General features: G+C 37.3%; 2 protein-coding genes and 1 non-coding gene across 3 annotated transcripts; 1 reads left to right on the top strand and 2 right to left on the bottom strand.

Moving 5' to 3' along the window:
- The first annotated feature begins 11101 nt into the window (after window positions 1–11101).
- Window positions 11102–13704, top strand: LOC131157245 (pentatricopeptide repeat-containing protein At4g32430, mitochondrial). Its single transcript, XM_058111236.1, has one exon. The coding sequence runs from the start codon at window positions 11267–11269 to the stop codon at window positions 13613–13615; it is 2349 nt and encodes a 782-aa protein (XP_057967219.1). The 5' UTR covers window positions 11102–11266; the 3' UTR covers window positions 13616–13704.
- Window positions 13705–13964: 260 nt separating this feature from the next.
- On the bottom strand, window positions 13965–14046 carry TRNAS-AGA (transfer RNA serine (anticodon AGA)). Its single transcript has one exon. It is a non-coding gene; the product is annotated as a tRNA-Ser (tRNA).
- Window positions 14047–16203: 2157 nt separating this feature from the next.
- LOC131157243 (uncharacterized) lies at window positions 16204–20124 on the bottom strand. The gene is made up of 5 exons (XM_058111235.1): window positions 19742–20124; window positions 19483–19603; window positions 19251–19354; window positions 16578–16709; window positions 16204–16494 (listed from the first exon to the last, which is right to left on the bottom strand). The coding sequence occupies exons 1-5, from the start codon at window positions 19742–19744 to the stop codon at window positions 16468–16470; spliced, it is 387 nt and encodes a 128-aa protein (XP_057967218.1). The 5' UTR covers window positions 19745–20124; the 3' UTR covers window positions 16204–16467.
- Window positions 20125–21293: the final 1169 nt, after the last annotated feature.

The following is a 21293-nucleotide window of genomic DNA, read 5'->3' as shown; positions in this document are numbered from 1 at the left end:
TAAAAATCTCCCAAAGAACAACACCAACATCCAACCAAAAATCGGGATACAAGACCAAACAAAACAAAACAAAACAAGACCTACAAAACAAACCTTACGCAACAAAGTGATTCACTAAGTGAAGGTTCAAGTCCTAAAGACACCTTCATTTATGCATAAATTATCTCTTATTTGAATAAATTATTTTTCATTGATATTTTGAAAATGGTGGGGGAATGTTGAAATATTTTCTAAAATATACGATTTTATGGGTGTGTTTTCAAAGTCTTCCTTTGATGAATTTTTTAAAACATTTAAAGTTATGTGGATTTATCCCATATTGGAAAAATTGGAAAAGGAAATGTCATTAATAAATGACAAGATGGAATAATCTCTTAAAATTAGTTAAGAGATGCAACCTTTCGAAACGGATGCAACCTTTTGGAACAAATGCAACCTTTCGGAAAAGGATGCAACTTTTTGGAATGGATGCAACCTTTTGGAATAGATGCAACCTTTCGGAAAAGACATGATTTTGTCTATATAAAGACAAACCATCATTCTCTACTTCTCTCTCTCTCTCAAATCCCTCTACAAATTATATCTTTTTCAAATCTGAATTATATTTTCTGCAGTGATAGAATTCCAGAAAGTTTGTTCAGATTACTTTAAGGGTGTTTGTGATCAGTTTTCATTTGTGTATAACACAAACTAATATCAAATCATATTCTAGATTTCATTGTATCCTAAAAATATATTTGCTGACCCAATACACACCAATCTGGAAGTAGCAAATAACGTTTTAAGGAAAACGAAATTGTAACGTGCCTTGAAACATTTTCAGTATTACAGCATTTTTCTCATCTAATTCCTACAGACCCTTTACTCAATCGTAAGGAAGTCACATCCAAAACCAAAGGTCAGATGTTCAAATCATAGAAACCATTGCTGAGCATGAAGGTAAAACCGCATACATGTCGCCCATGTTGATTTTGCAGGTGTGGAGCCGCCGACAGCCGCACCAAACCAGCCACCACCTTTGACACTGAAGATCAGCGGCCACCTACTCTGCAGATATTGCTGAAACAGCGGCCACCTTCTTTGAATTTTGCTCCCCCCCCCCCTATATATATATATATATGTGGGTTGTAGTAAGGTATATGTGTTGTGTGCAGCAGAGAGTTGTGAAAGTGTGTGAAGTGTGTTGCAGAGAGCAGTGTGAGAGTGTTGTGTTGTGTCCATACAGCAGAGAGTTGTGGTGAAAGCGAGAGAGACAGTGTGAGAGTCGAGCAGTGGCTCCTCGGTGTATTACTTCTCCCAGTTTATAGTGCAGTAGTGTGTGATTCCGTGGATGTAGGTCAGTTTGGACCGAACCACGTAAATCCAATGTTCCATTGTGTGTGCTTGTATTTTTCTTTGTGTGTGATTGTTACTCCAGGTCTTATTCCCCAACAATTGGTATCAGAGCTTGGTTGGAGTAAAATCACCAGATCGAGAAAAATTCTAGATTTTGACCCTCTGTCCAGTAGCTCAAAATTTTATTTTGAGGCTACCATCAAACTCCTCTCATCCAGACGAAGCCAACGGTAGTAACCGGAGCTCAAACAGAGCTCGTACGAAGCCGCATGCGCCTACACGTGCTGTCAACGTCCAAAGGACGTTCCCACGCACACACACGCGCCTTCACACGTCGGCAGAGCTTCGGTGGATAACTCCACGTGCGGCTACGCGCCGGCGATCAAACGGTGAGTCAGCGGAAGGTTGAAGACGAGTGACGTCAGTGCCACGTCAGCAGGGACCCACGCCAGTCAGCGCCGTGTCAGCCAGCTCCCACCTCGTCCGCGCGCCACGTCATCAGTTATGAGAGCTGCCACGTCAGCCGAACCCCACGAACACGCCAGCGCCATGTCATCGGTGACCCACAGTGTCACGTCAGCAGCGGGCCCCACGTGCCACGTCAGCAGGGTTGACCGAGTTGACCAAATTTGACCAAAAGTTTGACCGGGCTTTTTGAAGCCATTTCGAGTCCGTTTTTCGAGCGACTTAAGCCATTTCTAGGGTTTTCGGTCGTTTCGGATCCAACCGTGCTATTGGATTGAGCCAATTCCATCTCTAAATCAGCGAATCAAGATGTCGAACGAAAAAAGCTCTCACATCGAGATGTTTGACGGCACGAACTTCGGTTTCTGGAAAATGCAGATCGAGGACTTCTTATTTGGTAAGGAGTTGCACTTACCACTGATGGAGAAGCCAGAATCCATAAAGGAAAGCGAGTGGGAGTTGCTTGATCGAAAAGCCCTCGGAGCCGTAAGGATGACGTTGGCAAAGTCTGTTGCCTTCAACATCAAGCACTTGACAACCAGCAAGTCCCTTATGGATGCACTATCTAACATGTACGAGCAGCCATCAGCCGCAAATAAGGTACATCTAATGAAAAGACTGTTTACCATGAGCATGTCTGCAGGTGAGAGTTTCAGCAAGCATTTAAATAATTTCAACGAGTTGTCGGATCAACTCGCCTCGGTCGGGATTACCTTTGACAGTGAGATCCATACCCTATTAATTCTCAGTCAGCTGCCTGAGAGTTGGAAAGGTATTGTCACTGTGATCAGTAGCTCTGTAGGAAAATCAAAGCTGAAATACGACGAGGTTATCAGCATGATTTTGACAGAGGAGATCAGAATGCAGTCGAACAATGACTCCACTTCAAGTTTAGCTTTGAATGTGGAAAGCCGGGGAAAGGGAAGCAGGCATGGACGATCTAACAATCGTGGTAGATCTAGGACCAGGCGGTCCAAATCCAAAGATTCCAGAGGTACTCAGGACACAGGTTCTCAGAGTAGAAAAGTTATTGAGTGCTGGAACTGTGGAAAGACTGGTCATTACAAGAACCAGTGTAGAAGTCAAAAGAAAGATACGAGAGCAAAGACAGAAGCAAATATTGCTTCTGAAATTGATGATTTGTTGATCTGCTCTTTGGAGAGCAAAAAGGAGTCTTGGCTGTTAGACTCTGGAGTTTCATTCCATGCCACTTGCAGCAGAGATTGCCTGGAGGAGTATACATCAGGTAATTTCGGTAAAGTATATCTAGGCAATGATCAACCTTGCAACATTGCCGGTAAGGGGACAGTGAAGATCAAAATGAACGGGTCAGTATGGAAGCTGAAGGATGTCAGACATATTCCAGACCTGAGGAAGAATTTGATCTCAGTCGGTCAATTGGCAGATGAAGGTTATAACACATCTTTCATTGGTGATGAATGGAAGATTTCGAAGGGTGCATTGACAATTGCTCGAGGTAAGAAAAGTGGTACTCTTTATGTAACTCCTGATACATGTATGTCTATTACAGTTGCTACAGGAAATGATGATAACAACCTATGGCATCAACGACTCGGACACCTAAGTGAGAAGGGACTCAAGGTGATGCACTCAAAGGGTAAGTTGAGTGATTTATAGTCAGTGAAGATCGACACGTGTGAGGATTGCATCTTTGGGAAACAGAAGAGAGTTAGTTTCCAGGCAAATATCAATAGCCCGAAGAAGGAGAGACTTGAGCTAGTCCATTCAGATGTATGGGGACCAACAACCATTTCGTCTAAAGGAGGAAAGCATTACTTCGTCACGTTTATCGATGATCATTCACGGAAGGTATGGGTTTACTTCCTGAAGTATAAATCTGATGTTTTTGATGCTTTTAAAAATTGGAAAGCGATGGTAGAAAATGAAACTAGTTTGAAAATCAAAAGACTGAGAACTGATAACGGTGGAGAGTATGTTGACACCGAGTTCAAGAAATTCTGCTATGAGCATGGTATTAGAATGAAAAGGACTGTGCCAGGTACGCCTCAACACAATGGCGTAGCTAAGCGGATGAATAGAACGTTGACAGAAAAAGTCAGAAGCATGCGTATGCAGTCAGGCTTGCCAAAGATGTTTTGGGCACATGCAGTCAACACAGCTGCTTATTTGATTAATAGAAGTCCTTCAGTACCATTGGACTATTGCCTACCAGAAGAAGTTTGGAGTAACAAAGAGGTAAGACTTTCACATTTGAAAGTTTTTGGTTGTGTTGCATATGTACATATCAATGATCATGTTAGGGATAAGTTGGATCCGAAATCCCGGAAATGCACTTTCATCGGTTATGGTGGAGATGAATTTGGATACCGCATTTGGGATGATGAAAACAAAAAGGTGATCAAAAGCAGAGATGTAATTTTTGACGAAAAGGTAATGTACAAAGATAGGCACACAGCTGAATCCACCGAACCAATTCAGAGAGAATCAACCCATGTAAATATGGATAATGTCCCAGAATGTGTGGGGACGCAACAGCAGAATGCCGAGAATCCTTAGGTGGAGGAACCAGTGGAGCAGATCGTCGCATCACCGTCTCCTACTCCAGCTCCGGAGCTTAGGAGATATACTCAACCCCATGTACCAAACAGAAGGTATATAGATTATTTACTTCTTACAGATGGAGGAGAGCCTGAATGCTATGATGAAGCATGTCAGGCATGAGATGCGAGCAAGTGGGAGCTTGCAATGAAGGACGAGATGAAGTCATTCACCTCCAACAGAACGTGGGAACTAGCTGAGTTGCCTAAAGGTAAGAAGGCCCTTCACAACAAGTGGGTGTACAGAATCAAAGAGGAGCATGACGGCTCCAGGAGATACAAGGCTCGGTTGGTAGTTAAAGGCTTCAAGCAGAAGGAAGGAATTGACTACACCGATATTTTTGCACCAGTTGTGAAGTTGACAACCATCAGATCTGTTTTGAGTATTGTTGCCTCAGAGGGTTTACATCTTGAGCAGTTAGATGTGAAGACGGCGTTTCTTCACGGTGATCTTGATAAGGAAATCTACATGCATCAACCAGAAGGATTCTCAGAGAAAGGTAAAAAGAATTTGGTGTGCAGGTTAAAGAAGAGCTTGTACGGTCTCAAACAAGCTCCCAGACAATGGTACCGGAAATTTGACGGCTTTATGGACAGGAATGATTTTCTAAAGTGTAATGCCGACCACTGTTGCTACTTCAAGAAGTATCAATGTAGCTATATCATTCTGTTATTATATGTGGATGACATGTTGATCGCAGGACCAAATATAGAAGAGATCAGGAAATTGAAGCAGCAGTTGTCAATGGAATTTGACATGAAGGACTTAGGCTCAGCGAAGCAGATACTTGGGATGCGAATCTCCAGAGATAAATGACAGGGAACATTGTAGCTATCTCAGTCGGAGTACATTGACCGTGTTCTACAGAGGTTTAACATGAGCAATGCCAAAGCAGTAAATACACCTTTGGCAGGACACTTTCGCCTCTCCAAGGATCAGGTTCCCCAGACTGATGAAGAGAAGGACTTCATGACTAAGGTACCTTACGCCTCAGCCATTGGAAGTCTCATGTACACTATGGTTTGTACGAGACCAGACATTGGCCAAGCAATGAGCAGTCAGTAGATTCATGTCTAATCCAGGAAAGACTCACTGGGAAGCAGTGAAGTGGATCTTCAGGTACCTCAGAGGCACTATTGATAAGTGCTTATGTTTTGGCAAAGGATACTTGAAAGTCAAAGGGTATGTAGATGCCGATTTTGCTGGTGAAATTGATTACCACAGGAGCACCACCGGATACGTGTTCACTGTTGACACAACAGCTGTTAGTTGGATGTCGCAGATACAAAAGATTGTTGCCCTATCCACTACAGAAGCTAAGTACCTAGCAGTGACAGAAGCCAGCAAAGAGATGATTTGGCTTCAGGGTTTGTTGACAGAGCTTGGGTTAAAGCAGGAGAGGAATGTCTTGTATAGCGACAGTCAGAGTGCTATACATCTGGCAAAGAACTCTGCATTTCATTCTAGAACCAAACATATCAGATTGCGTTATCACTTCATCAGATCTCTATTAGAGGATGGAGTACTAACACTTGAAAAGATTCAAGGTAGCAGAGATCCAGCTGACATGTTGACAAAGGTGGTAACTATAGAGAAACTGAAGTTATGCTCAACTTCAGTTAGTCTTCATGATTGAAGACGGACATGAGCACAACATTTGCATATACACTGGTTGAGATGTTGTCTCCGCCTCCAAGTGGGAGATTGTTGATTTTGCAGGTGTGGAGCCGCCGACAGCCGCACCAAACCAACCACCACCTTTGACACTAAAGATCGGCGGCCACCTACTCTGCAGATATTGTTGAAACAGCGGCCACCTTCTTTGAATTTTGCTCCCCCCCCCCCCTCCTATATATATATATATATATATGTGGGTTGTAGTGAGGTATATGTGTTGTGTGCAGCAGAGAGTTGTGAGAGTGTGTGAAGTGTGTTGCAGAGAGCAGTGTGAGAGTGCTGTGCTGTGTCCATACAGCAGAGAGTTGTGGTGAAAGAGAGAGAGACAGTGTGAGAGTTGAGCAGTGGCTCTTCCGTGTATTATTTCTCCCAGATTATAGTGCAGTGGTGTGTGCTCCTGTGGACGTAAGTCAGTTTGGACCGAACCACGTAAATCCGGTGTTCCATTGTGTGTGCTTGTATTTTTATTTGTGTGTGATTGTTACTCCAGGTCTTATTCCCCAACAGCCCACCCCAGACCCCGATGGCATGGGAGCCTTGTGTACTGGGTGGTACATAGAGTTGATTCAATGAAAACCATTAACTGAAGTATACAAATTCCTACAGTTAGTGAATTGCCATCAAATTCCTATCAGTAACGTTCTTGTTAGGTTTTATGACATCACTGAAAAAAAACTGTATTATTTTCATTTCTTCCAATGTGAATGGAATAATCTCCAAAGTTTCTAATTGTTTCCATTGTTACATCCAAGTACTTCATTGGACAGTAAACAGTGGAGTGATAGAAACAGCACAGTAGCAGCCTTCAAAATGCGTGGCTTAAAATTTTCGAGCATATTCCAAGAAAATGTCAATTGACGATGAACTAAGACCCCGTAGGCTGGTTTCCAACGAAATGATAATTAACATGACCATAATGCTGTGAACCTATGGGATTTACCAAGTCAAAAATATAATCATTGGTGATTTGAAAATGGGGTTTGCTGAAATCATGGAAGTTTTGGTAAGAGAGAATTAGAGAACCAATTGACTTTGTACTCATCCCTCTCCCTAGCATGGATGCATCTGTGCTCCCAAATTCCATTTGTTGATATGAACCAAATATGCTCATCGCATTGGCCTATTTGCTTTCTATGTGCAGATGCATTCGTGCCCTTCGCGCCCTCTGCCTCTGCACATGGTGCCAACAGACACAGAACTTGAATTAATATATTATTCATTGATATGCCCATAATAAATCACACTAATAAGGGCAGGTCAACGCTTATCTCTCACTTTCTCCGGATCTAACATTCTGACGACTGATTAGCTCCGATCTAATAAAGAGAAGGAGAGATCCACGCCAACACCCATAATAACCGAGTAATAGGTGCACGCACTTATGGCTGGAGAGTGATTCACGCCCCCGTGCAATAAATCCGATCCAACCGGCGGTCAACTCAAGCCCCTATAAGAAGGGATTTGAAGTACAGGTAAAGGTAAGTTATACAACACTTCTACTGTTGCACTTAGCCTCCTTAAAGCCTTCCTCTTACTTAGGCATCGGAGAGATCCCCCGGAGTACACCCCGGGTCTTCCAAGCCTTTCTTCTCTTCCTCTTTCAGGTCAACGAGAGTCGAAGGAGTATCGCAACTATTTTTTACCCCGCAACATTCATGAACACCCGCCTCCCACTTCAACATTGACAAAGTGCTCCACTGCCGACAACACAAAATCTGCAGGTAATCTCCCTTGGGTCCATTCTCAATCCCCCACCCCCCCCCCCCCCCCCCCTCCCCTCTTCCACCTTGGGTCTGCAGCCTAAGATTTCTTTAATCCATTTTACTCACAGCACTGCATTGCTTATCCCACAAAAAGAAATAAATTGCTACCTACCCCAAGGATTCCCTCTATATGTGTGCATTATGATTTACATGCATAAGTTGAATGACCATTTCACAAAAAAATATCCCTTAATTCATCAATAAGATGGCTAGCCAACTGTATAATTGAGTGCTCTTACATGAGTGAGAAGATGAAGGAATAGGCTTTGCTTTGCTTGGCTAGACTAATAAAAAGGGTCTCGCCGGTTTCCTTCTTAATTAATTCCGCGTGTGCAAAGTGATGTGCGCATAAGATAAATCAAAGCTCAATAATTTTAATGGGAATCAACTCCCCATTCTGCAATGCCTATACAGAAGGATGGTTGAAATATTGCCTTAATGGTCATATCATGGATGTTCAACAGGCCTCATTTTGCTTTATTTTATTTTATTTTTCTTGTTTGGTGGCATGCAAACAAACAACCTGTATTCTTTAGCTTATAGCATTGTCTAGAAACTTTGATTGAGGCCCCTCATCATAGAAATTAAATAATACATGCCTGCAGAAACTTTGATTGAGGCCCCTCATCATAGAAATTAAATAATACATGCCTGCATCAATTTCCATATGTCAATAGATCAATATAAAATGAATGTGAATGCTCAAGGCACGCAAAAATACGTTCTCCTTGAGATCCTCCCCCCACAAAACAGTGTGCAAATGACTTCTGCAACGAATCGTAGTTGTTTACGAATTGTATGTCTGAAAGCAATTTGAATATCTTACGTAAATAATAAGTCTTTCTTAGACGAAGAAGCAAAGCAGGACTGTGTATTTTTGTTCTGAGGGAATCATATAGCATGAGTTAAGATTTAAAATCAAGTTTGAGAGATCATGAAGAGCATAAAATTTTGAAATGGAAGATAGAAATTATAGTCTTATGTCATTTTATTTATGAATGTAATCCCACAATGAGTGAAAAGATAATTTATGTAGAACATTGTTTAACCTTATCAAACTTTTAGAGGAAGAGAGAGGCTGATCACATCAAGAAGCAATCAGCATGAAGATGATTGGTCCCAGCAGAGACACATATCAACCACAGCTTCTAGCCACTACCAGTCTATATTTCAAATACCTATTATTGAAATTTTGAAATGCAGAGGTCCTTCGTCTTAGGTTGGCTTTTTTATTGGATGATCTCAGTAATGAAGAAATCAATCTGGTAATTTTAATACTTAATGATACAAGCTATACATTGCTAATGCTGATATGTTTACGACGACTCGACAATAAATCCACTCCGGTTAAAATATTGGTGGTGGAATTTGAAACCTAAGAGTATTTTTTATTTTTTAATCGGCGCACATATAGCCGAGAAATTGAGGAGAGAGAAAGGGAGAGAGAGAGAGAGTAATGCTAGAGAGAGAGTAACGTGAGTGAGTGAGAGAGAGAGAGGGAAAGAGAGGGAGAGCGAGCCTTGAATTGGAAGAAACCAATTTTGAAATCTACCAAAGGAAGATTCAACTTTACATATAATAATATAATATCATTATTATATTATTACTTTATAAATATCTTACTTTTAACTTTATATATATACATATATATATATTATATATATATCCTATCACCTCATTCACAATTATGTTATTTAGTTTATTACCTTATTTAATTAATCACCTAATTAATTAATTAAATTTTTTTTTTTCCTCTTGAGCCGGGTTACTACAAAGTTCATAATAATTCCTAAGAACTTCAATCATCAATATTGAAATTTGAAGTACTTACATGCCACTTTAACAAGATGAATATGTCTAAATTCTTAAGTCTTCATGTTGTGAAGTTTTTATTATCCTTCTGAGCTTTAATCAATTCTTCAATAACCTTCATGTCCCTCATGACTTAGACTTGATTTTATAAAAACACTTTAGTCCTGAAACTTAACTTAAACAAACATGTTAGGTAACTATGATTTATTATCATCAAAACGAGATTAAGTCTTGTTAGTCCAACACTTGCTACACAGTTGATTATGGACAATCTTATTAATACATTAACATATATGGTGAGCTAGATTCAAATTTTAAAAGCTTAAGCCATTAAAATTTAAACTTGTTAGGTGAATCCTAGTTTTGGAAGCCTTTCTAACATGTTCTCTTGCTTGAAAGTCTATTAGGCTTGAAGAAAAGGTTGAGTATAGGGTTGCTAAAGCTTGTGAAACAAATATTAGTTTTAGTTGGAAGAAAAGAGAAAATTTGAAGTCTAAATCTTTTGGCCTTAAAAGATTCAGATAGTTCACATGGGTCAAGTACACGAATACTTTTCTACTAGTTTACACTGTCATAGAAAATTTTCTCTAATAAATTTAAGATTATTAAACATTTTCTCACTGTTTCATTTCAAGTTATTTTATATCTACTTTTATTCTTTTCATTGTTTCTCACACAACCCAGCTCACTCATTATTAGCGCACTATTTGGTGTACTAGCAGAAATCCAAACTATCTAATTCCTCACTCATTTATCTTATTTTCTCCTACACTAAGGATGAGTTTGGCCCCTTTTTTGCCTAACTTCTCCTTTTTAGAAGTAAAAGTTGATTTTAACATGTTTGGTAATTATTTTAGCTTTAACTTTTTTGGGGCGATTTTAAAAATTAGTTTTTTTTTTCCCTCAACAAATTATTCTACTCCATTGTTGTCCTTACTTTTAAAATATATATATATATTACAAAACTATTAAAGCATTAATTATATTTCTAAAAATACACATTCATTTAGTCATTTAAAATGCTCTTAAACTACATTAGCAGCATGTGTTTCAAACCTTGGATTTGGAGAAATTTCAATACAAATTTTTATTACAACAAATTCAAATCTACACAAATTCAAAATCAGAGATCTCTCCTTAACATAGGGTCAGACACCTTACATTTTTTTTTTATCAAACACTCAAAGCTAACTCTTTCTTCTAATAGTTCTTTTTTCGTAGGAACAAATGTTTTTAAAATAATATAAAAAATATTTCTTTCCATCAATTCCTTTTTAAAATGTTCTTTCAAAAAGCCACATACAAACTAAACTGTCTCAACATAAATACTTTCATTCATTTATGTATTTTTTACATAATTTATCTAAAAACTATTTAAATATTTATACTATTTGAGTCGAAACAACTTTTGCAAGCCATGACAAACACCCCCTGTCAATTTAAAATCAATCACCCTTTTACGTGTTGTTTGGAAAGGCCTATAGAGTATATTCCTAATGACTATGGCTTCAAAAATTAGCTATGTGAAGGTTACTCTAGAATCAAACCAAAACGCAGATAGTCAATGGGTTTGATGTCCCTTTTTCGTCTTAAAGTTTCTTTTGTTTACAACGGTCATCTGTCTTTGTGCTCTCATGCTTTCCCGCCACTCTCACTTCAAATGCCTCCGTAGAATGCCCAGTTGCCCATCCAATGGTAGGAAGACCTTCCACTCGTATAACCATGCCCACCAAGTGCTCGACCAAATGCCTCACTCGGGCATTGCATCTCTCAACCGCACCATGCTCACCTGTGTACATAGGAATCGTCAGTTTGAAGCTCTTGACATCTTCAGGAAACAGGTCAAGTGGGGTTTTGCTAAAAACATTGATGAAGTTACGATAGCTGTCGCTCTCAAGGCATGTCGTGGGGAGCTCCAGCCCGGGTGCCAAATCCATGGCTTTGCGATTTCATCTGGGTTTATTTCATATCTCACCGTCTCGAATTCTTTGATGAATATGTACTGTAAATGTGGGCAATTCGATCGGGCTTTAGATATTTTTGAGAGCTTGAATGACCCTGATATTGTTTCTTGGAACACTGTTCTTTCGGGGTTTCAAAACGGGGAAGGTGCATTGAGTTTCGCCCTTCGAATGAATAGAATCGGGGTTGTCTTTGATGCAGTGACTTATACGACTGTTCTTGCCCTTTGTTCGGACCAGGAGGAGTTTCTCTTTGGATTTCAATTGCATTCTCTTATATTGAAATGTGGTTTAGATTGTGAAATTTTTGTTGGGAATGCCCTCATAACAATGTATTCGAGATCGGGTTGTTTATTGGAAGCTAGGAGAGTGTTTGATGGAATGCCCAATAGAGATGTAGTATCTTGGAATGCTATTATTTCGGGGTACACTCAGGAGGGATATTGTGCACAAGAAGCAATTCTTGCTTTTATTGAAATGGTCAGAGATGGAATGAGGCTTGATCATGTCTCATTCACAAGTGCAGTTTCAGCCTGTGGCCATGAAAGAAACTTAAACCTAGGGAAACAGGTACATGGTTTGACAATAAAGGCAACATATGAGACTCATTTATCAGTTAGTAATGTGTTGATTTCAATGTATTCAAAATGTGAGGTTGTTGAAGATGCAAAACTGGTCTTTGAAAACATGACTGACCGCAATGTGGTCTCCTGGACAACAATGATTTCTATGAACGAAGAAGATTCTGTGTCTCTATTTAATGGGATGAGGATGGATGGAATTTATCCAAATGATGTCACATTTGTCGGATTACTACATGCCATATCAGTCAGGAATTTGGTGGAAGAAGGCAGAATGATTCATGGGTTCTGTATAAAGACAAGCTTTCTATCAGAATTGAATGTTTCTAATAGCTTCATTACCATGTATGCTAAACACGAATCAATGAAGGATTCAATGAAGGTTTTTGAGGACCTCAACTACAGAGAAACCATTTCATGGAATGCCTTAATTTCTGGGTATGCTCAAAATGGGCAGTCCCAAGAAGCGCTTCGAACATTCTTTTCAGCAATAATGGAGTCCCAGCCAAACCAATATACGTTTGGCAGCATCTTGAATGCAATTGGGGCTGCTGATGCCATTTCTTTGAGACATGGCCAACATTGTCATTCTCATATAATAAAGCTAGGACTAAATACTGATCCAATTGTATCAGGTGCTCTCCTTGACATGTATGCAAAGCGCGGTAGCATTTGTGAGTCCCAAAAAGTTTTCTGTGAAATACCTCAAAGAGGCCAAGTTGCTTGGACAGCAATAATCTCTGCTCATACAAGGCACGGGGACTATGATTCTGCGATGAGTCTTTTTGAGGAGATGGGGAGGGAAGGTGTAATACCTGACTCAATTACCTTCCTTGCTGTATTAACAGCATGTGGACGGAAGGGAATGGTTGACATGGGTCAGCAAATCTTCAACTCAATGGTCAAAGACCATCATATTGAACCAAACCCGGAGCATTATTCTTGTATAGTGGATATGTTGGGCCGGGCAGGACGACTGAAGGAAGCAGAAGAGTTTGTAGACAGGATTCCAGGACGGCCGGGAGTGTCTGTGCTGCAAAGCTTGCTTGGAGCTTGCAGGATACATGGGAATGTTGACATGGGTAGAAGGGTGGCAGATGCTTTAATGGAGATGGAACCAATGGCATCAGGTTCTTATGTACTGATTTCGAACATGTATGCTGAGAAGGGGGAATGGGAAGAGGTGGCAAAAATAAGGAAAGGGATGAAAAACAGGGGTGTGAGGAAGGAAATAGGATTCAGTTGGGTGGATGTGGGTGATGTTGACGATTCCTTGTGTTCGCACGGATTCTCCTCGGACGACATGTCTCACCCGCAATCCGAGGAGATATACAGGATGGCAGAAAGCCTAGGATCAGAAATGAAACATTTAGAGGGAGGTAGCAGTTGTAATATTGTCTCAGATGGAGAGGAATTGGAACCCCTCTATGCTGTGGGCTAGTTTTTTTCTTTTTTCTTTTTTTCCAAATTTGATTTAATCATTGAAAACTATTCTAAATTGAAATTGATTTGGCAGAATCATTTTCACAAGTTACCAGATATTTTAATTCTCCGCCATACCTTCTTCTTTTGATGTCGTCGACAGTTGACAGCAGGTGGGAGGGAATGGCTAGGTAAAGTAGCCAGGAAAAAATAAAAATGAGAGAGCGTGGGTGGCAGAATCATTTTCACAAGTTACCAGATATTTTAATTCTCCGCCATACCTTCTTCTTTTGATGTCGTCGACAGTTGACAGCAGGTGGGAGGGAATGGCTAGGTAAAGTAGCCAGGAAAAAATAAAAATGAGAGAGCGTGGGCGGCAGGATTCGAACCTGCGCGGGCAGAGCCCACATGATTTCTAGTCATGCCCGATAACCACTCCGGCACGCCCACATTGATATTAATGGTTTGCTGCGCTCATTATAAATTTCTAATTATTCTTCTTCGATAGAATAGAAATTTAGAAATTAATTATATTTTGAAAGTAAAAAATGGGAGAAAGTACATTCCCATGACTATTCTTTGTATTTAAAAAAAAATGCTTCTGGTGGGTGGGAAATTTTAGATTATTTTTTTATTTTTCAAGATATGTATTAAAAAGGGAGAAAATAAAATAATTTTTATTTTTATATTTTAAAATAATCAAAAAATTCAACCTATGTTTCAATTTTTTAAAATTTATATAAGGTAAGATTTAGAATTATGAATTTTTGAGTTTGAATTTGTTGTATGAATTTTAAAAAAAAAATTACATAAATAATATTCACAAATAAAAGTCTAACTTCTGAATTTTATGCTCCCATGTGGAAAGTAAGAGTTACAAAATTTAGAAAAATATTTTTGAACTTTTATATATAAATTTGAAAAATTAGAAAATAAGGTGGTATTTTTATAATTATTTAAAAATTAAAAATAAAAATAAAACAATCACAACCAAATAGTGTCAAATGATTTATTGTTTTTCATTTATTTCATACAAATGTTAAAAGATTAAAAATTGGATACTTTTTTTTTTTTTTGGTAATATTTTGAAAAACTTAAATGAAAAATGAAAATTATTTTCCAAAACTAAACGGGTACTTAGTTCTAGTTTTCCAAGATTCTTATTGAAAAGATGGAAAATAAATAGTTTATTTAGTTAAGCAAAATATTTTTTTAATTATTTACTCATAAATTTCAAAATAATTACAAAAAAATAAAAAAAAAGGAGTACTTGTTTTAATTTTCCAAAAATTACATAAAGTAATATTTAGAATTATAAATTTTGAGGGCTAGATTTAGATGACTTAGAAGCAACTTAATACATAATTTACGTAAATCAAATTGTAAGATCCAAATTCTATAATCCCATAAGCAAAGAACAAAAATGAACATTTGTTTAATTGAATATTTTATTTGTTTTAGTTCTAGAAATAATAAACAAACAGGTTGCTAGTTTTTGATTTTTTATTTGTATTATTCATTTTTTAATAATTTTTAACAATGATAATAAACGACATCTCCTAAGATTATCATGTAACATTTAGGTATTTCTTACATAATTGAAGAATTGAGAACTCAGAAACCTATTTGGTCAAGAATACAAAAGGAGCTTATTGTTTTCAAAAACAAAAACAATTGAATTACATCTACTTAACATTGGCACAAGAGATAATTTGTTAATAATAATAATTATTATTAGCATTATTATTTATTATTATCACTATTATTAATATTGTAAAAAATGAGTTATACTTCATATCTATGTCTTCAATGAATCCTAAAAAACATATTTGAAAGTAGCCAAAACACCCAAACATTGTGTTTGTAAACCTCAATTTCAAACATTAAATCTAAACACACAAAATTCAATATAATTTTGTTTAATATGTTATCTAGATTTGTTCAAATCCAAGTCTAAGACTTTTCCCAAAAATAGAGCAAATAATTTCCTTAAAACTTGTTTTTGATATATTTCAGAAAAAATATATTATTTAAAAACAATTTTAACAGTTTAACCAGATGCAAATTTATATAATATTTGTACCCTTCTTTCTCTAAAACTTATATAATAACAAACACCTACATCTAAAACCTTAGCCAAACAGGCCCAAGTTCTCAACCTTAAATTTTCTTCATTTTCCTATCACTCTTCCTTTATTTTCATGCAGTCCATTTCCTTCCTCTTCTAAAATACTCTTGGAAGTAACAGTCCAATAGTTCTTTTAAGCTGAAACTATGAATGAACTTCCAACCTAAATTCTCCAAAACACCACAGAAATTAAAATTTATGTATCCCATGTTTGGCAGCTCAAAATATTTGGACCTTAAATTTGAATGTGAATTTTGGCAAATACAATACAAACTTGTACTGAGTTTTGCCCAAATTAACACAAATCCAAAAAACTCATACTTTACGATGCCCCCAAACGCAACTTTACATCCCAAACCTAGAGATGCCAGGAAAAGTTAAACAAGAACTCTGTTGAGTCGAGCAAACAAGATAGCAATATGAGATTTGAAATATATCTGTCAAGTCAAACGAGCAAGATAGCAATATAAGATCTGAAATACATCCACCAAAAAACCACAGCAGTAAACAGATTATAACATCAATTTAACATATCAGTCATCGTGATCTCTATCCAGTACCAAAAGCAAATTTAACAGCAGTCTTCTTCACATCATCACAGCAAATAGAGATGACTCTTAAATATGGATCAACAATAACAGACTCCCTAACCCATTGGCACAACAGCATCATCGGCCAATGCCTCTAAAAAGCAAATATAAATCAACAGGCTCATTGCTCCAAAAAGATATTCCATGAAGGCGTTAGATCAAGAGCTTCTCAATGGCGTCCTGCATTCCACAAGCAAAACTCAGAATGCAGTTTAAAATTTAATAGAAGAAATAACATAAATTCAGGACAAGTGGAGAATTACCTTGAGTTGTTGTATTTGGGACTTTAATTGGCTTCCTTCATTGCTAGTCACAGAACAAGCAATGACAGGTCTTGTAACTCCACATGCTCTGCCAAGAGCTTGCTTAGAAGGGACAAATACATACGGCACATTCTGCCAAATTCACATGGAATGGTTATTTAAGTTTGTATCCAGAAGCAGTGTATTGAAAAGAGTCGAATTAGTTTCAAATGCACCTAGCTAAACAATCCAAAAATCAAATTTTGGAATTCAGCATTTACTGATGGAATAAGAGCTTCAGGGAAATTATATTTAAAAAATCAGTCTAGGGGACTGGGGTGTGAAAAAGGGAGCTCTCAGCATGGCCGTGAAGCATGCATCAAAATTTCGTGGACATGTCCCCAGCTGAAATCTATATATACACATGTAGGAACCAAGGGTTCCCCAATCTACCTTTGTCATAAACAGAGGGGAAAAGGTTATGATATATCGGCACAATAACAATTTTGAAATGGACAAATAAATGCGGTCTATGAACTTCCATCAACCCAGAGGCTCAGCATAACATCCTGCATGAATTATTTCTACATTGCAAACCAGTAAACTTTCCCACAGTCAATAGCTTGATGTAAATTGCAAGTCATTTCAAGTAAATACCTACTCCCAGAGCTCATATCCAATAATTAACAGGTAGTTTTTCTTAGTACGACTTTTCAAGATAACATTATTAAGCAAGAGCAAATGCAACATTAAATGATCAATACAAGCAACATAACAACGCATGCACAGGAACTACTAGAAAATGATGCAAAACAGAAACCACAAATAAACACCCATCATAGACAACATTAGCTTGTACATCATATACAAATTTATCTTCAAAATGCACAAGTTGCCTTTAGTTAAAAAAACCTACAGAATAGTGGACAATGCCAAGTATTTCCTCTCAGGGTTCTTGCTGTCATAATATATGCCTAATGCCTTGCTTTATTAAAATTATGTCAAAATATAAGGTTTCATTTATATATTCTGATGTTTTAAGTAGAATTGAAACAAGAAAGGTAGAAACCAAAAGAATTGTCACCAAATATAACATTTTGGACAAATTTTCAAATTTACCACACTCCAGATCATCTGATCCAAAATGATAATAGCTGAATTGGTAACAAACCTTGACATCTCAGTAAAACCTATATCACATTGCTCGCTGGCTCTAAAAGATTAACTCTGATTAACATAAGACCTATAATATGCTTCTGGAAAATATTCAATATTTGCATGGATGTGGCACAAACTGAGCATCAAATGTAAAAAAAGAAAACTGTGGTCTATAGCTTCTCAAGGTGACTATTAACTAGAAGAAGTTCTGTGAAGGGATAAAATTAAAAGCCGTAACTAGTGGCAATGCAAGGTATACTACATGTCCTCTTCCTCATATGGGTCCCAGATCACAATGAAAAAAAATAGATACCACACTTATTCAACACAACCACCCGAGCAAAAATCAAACAGTATACTTAGGCCTGCACTTAGGAGAGTATGCCTTTTGCATGACTCTGTTTACGTTGTATTCCAAAAACACTCCACGCACACGTGTGTGTTGAAAACTTTTAAGTTGCATACAAATCTATCAGAGTGAATAATTATTAAAGCACTGACAAGGGATACCGTGTGTGTGTTGCCCACATGAACATAAAAAGCCCTAATTTCTTTTCAGCAACAGTTCAACACCAAGCATAGTTGATTTTCATATAGAAACACCAAGCATAGTTAACAAGAAGAAGAAGAAAGCTAAGATAAAAGGATTGTAACATTTTTCGAGAGAGAGAGCAAGAGAAACAATATTGTTTGCTAGCATCGTTACAAGCTACTTGCGGGCTGCAGCCACTCCCAGACATTCTGAAGCCTCTATTTGTTTGACAATAAAAAGATAAATGAATTCACATAGGCTTCAGTAATTGTGAGAATAATAAGATAACAAAAACAAAAAGAACGAGGCCTTCTTATGAAACTCTTAACCAAATTTAGAAAAGCATTATCAGAACTATGAGCTCACTTTTTTTTTTTCTTTTCCAATATTTTCTTACAGTGGAGGGTTAAAGTTGTACAACTCACTAGGGCAGGTCCGTGGTGGAGAAACTAAGATCTGACTTGATTAAATGTCAAAAGAATAATAATTAATGATTGTGAGAACAAGGAAAACAACAACCTGTTTGGGTTTTGAGCCTATAGCATTTGATCTTAGACATGTAGACCCCTTTCACTCTGCTTTTCCTTTTCCCATAGCTAACTTATATCTCACTCCACAAAACAAATAGAGCTAATGTTTGAAAATCCAAACCAAATCATAGCAATTTAAACCAAGCCATCTTTCCTGCAATTCACCCAGTTCATTTATATGTTAGCTATGTCTAGTTTGTTAGCTTTTGAGTTAATTGTAACCTTAGCCCTTTTAGAAAACTTAATCCTAACAGTTCGAGTTCATAAAAAAAATTGTTCTTCATTATTTCCCCATATCAGAAGGCTGGAAACAATTAATTCAACAAGAAACAAGGTCGCAAATAATCCAAAATAAAGCAAACTCTCAAATAAATTAGCATCTACTCCAAATAAACAACCATCAATTATCAAAAGGCAAAGAAAAAAAAAAGAATAATAACTTCCCTCATCAAGAGTTAGGAGAACAAAAATTACCTTATCTTCAGCAAGTAAGGGAAGATGGAGAAGTATTTCAAGAGGTTCAGTGTCAGCAGCCATCACTATAAACTCGGATATACCCCTGTTGAGCGTCTTCGTCGCTGAAAATCATAGTATTTAAAAATAAAAATAAAAATAAAAATAAAACACACACACATTAGAAAATCCATATAGATGCTTGCAAGAAACAAAGAAAGAAAGAAAGAAGTGTTCCTGAAGTTAGATTAACCTTCATTAGCACCCTTTTTGAGCTGCTTGTAATTGGCAGCTTGCTGAACAAGATCCAGGATGGTTATCGTCATCTGGGCATCGGCCAGCGGGTACGCTTTTGGATTCACTGCTTCGCCTGTCTGCAATTAAAAGAACACAATGTCAGTTAATCACAAATTCCCCTCAAGTACAGAAAATATAATTCGCCTGTACATGCAAAAATATCGCCGACGAGTAGGGTTTTGGTGGAGACGGAGAGAGAAAGAGAGAGAAAGTACCATTGTAGCTGGCGAGGGCGCGAGGGGGGGAGGCTAGGGTTTTGGCCTGGGCGCGAGCGGGGAGCTTGTGAAAGAAAAATGATGAGATTAGGAATATAAAAAAGGTTGTGAGCCTTGGCTCAAGAGGCCTTTGTCTTTGTGAAGGACGAAGCCCTAGGTGGGGAGCTTGTTAATCCATCTTTGGATTAGTTAATTTTTTCTTATCATGTGAACCCCTCCATTATAAATGGCCCTGGGCCAGACTTGATGGAGGTAATAAGGAGCCAAAGTCTACTCCCTTTCAACCATCAACATAGAAAAATAAAAAGCAGCCCTGCGCATAAGTTCGGGTAGTAAGGACAGAGTCTCGCAGGCCTCTTGACGGAAAGGTTGAGAGTTCAAACCCTACCATTTCGAGTACATATCCACGATTTACTCCTGCACGTGTGGAGGGCGCCGTGCGTATAGGCGTGGGATTAGTCTCTCTCGTCAGTCCCGTCAAGTTGTGTGTTAGGTTGCGTGCTCTGAAGGGAAGTGTCTGCTAGTGGTGATAGGGATGAGAGGAACCCAACATAATCAAAAACAAAAACAAAAAAAACAAAATGCAGATAAACCAATGATTTTTTTTTTTTTTGAAAAACTATACATATTTAATGGTTAATGTACGTATTAAGTAGTATTTTTATATAAAAGATATTGTAAATATTATCCAGAATTTTTTTTAAAAAAAATGAAGTTATCTTTAAGCATGAATTTCATGTCTTGTATTTGAATTTGTACGGACTTGCACTGATTTTAATATAATTTGGTATAGCATAATATCCAAATTAAGAATTTGAAAAACTCCATTCTTCTAAATATGAATTATTGTTTGATTCTAAGCCTTAAATTTATATTTGTGTGAATTTGTATAAAACTCAATACAATGTTAAATTGCATTTTATCTAAATATAAGACCCAAAATTCATATTCCTAAAAACTATCTCATTATAATTTTAAAAAGAAAAAGATTATACTTTGAAATATAAATTTTAGACACTGTGTTCAGATTTGGGTGCATGTGGATTTGGATGAAAATTTGGTAGAGTTTTGGAAGATTTGAATTTGTTTACTTCAAAGAAACCCAAAACGATTTTATAATATATTTTATTAAAATAAAAGTATATATAAATTTAAATTTCAAGTGTCATGTTTTCAAGCATGAAAATAAATTTTGTCTATATTTCATGCAAATTTATATAAATTCAAATTCAAACGAAAGTTAAACTCTAAATTGAATCTTGGCAAGTGTCAATATAAAAAAATTTCAATAATTACACAAATTATTGAATTATATATATATTTTTAAGAAAAATAAAAATTAGAAAATCATTCAACCCTAAGGGTCATTTGGATCAAAGATTTTACTTGGAAAAATGAAAGAAAGAAAAATGAGGAGACAACCTTGTTAGAATATCACCTTACATAAAAGCTTAAGCTATTAGGTTATGGGTCAATAATATATATCAAACTTTAACACTGCCCCACATGTCGGGCAAAGAGGCTAAAACCTAGTACCTCTTGGTAACTAGAG

Source organism: Malania oleifera, chromosome 6 (genome assembly GCF_029873635.1).
Source record: "Malania oleifera isolate guangnan ecotype guangnan chromosome 6, ASM2987363v1, whole genome shotgun sequence".
NCBI classification, from domain to species: Eukaryota; Viridiplantae; Streptophyta; class Magnoliopsida; order Santalales; family Ximeniaceae; genus Malania; species Malania oleifera.
The sequence above is the reverse complement of the archived record's forward strand: the minus strand, read 5'-3'. Positions and strand labels throughout refer to the sequence as shown.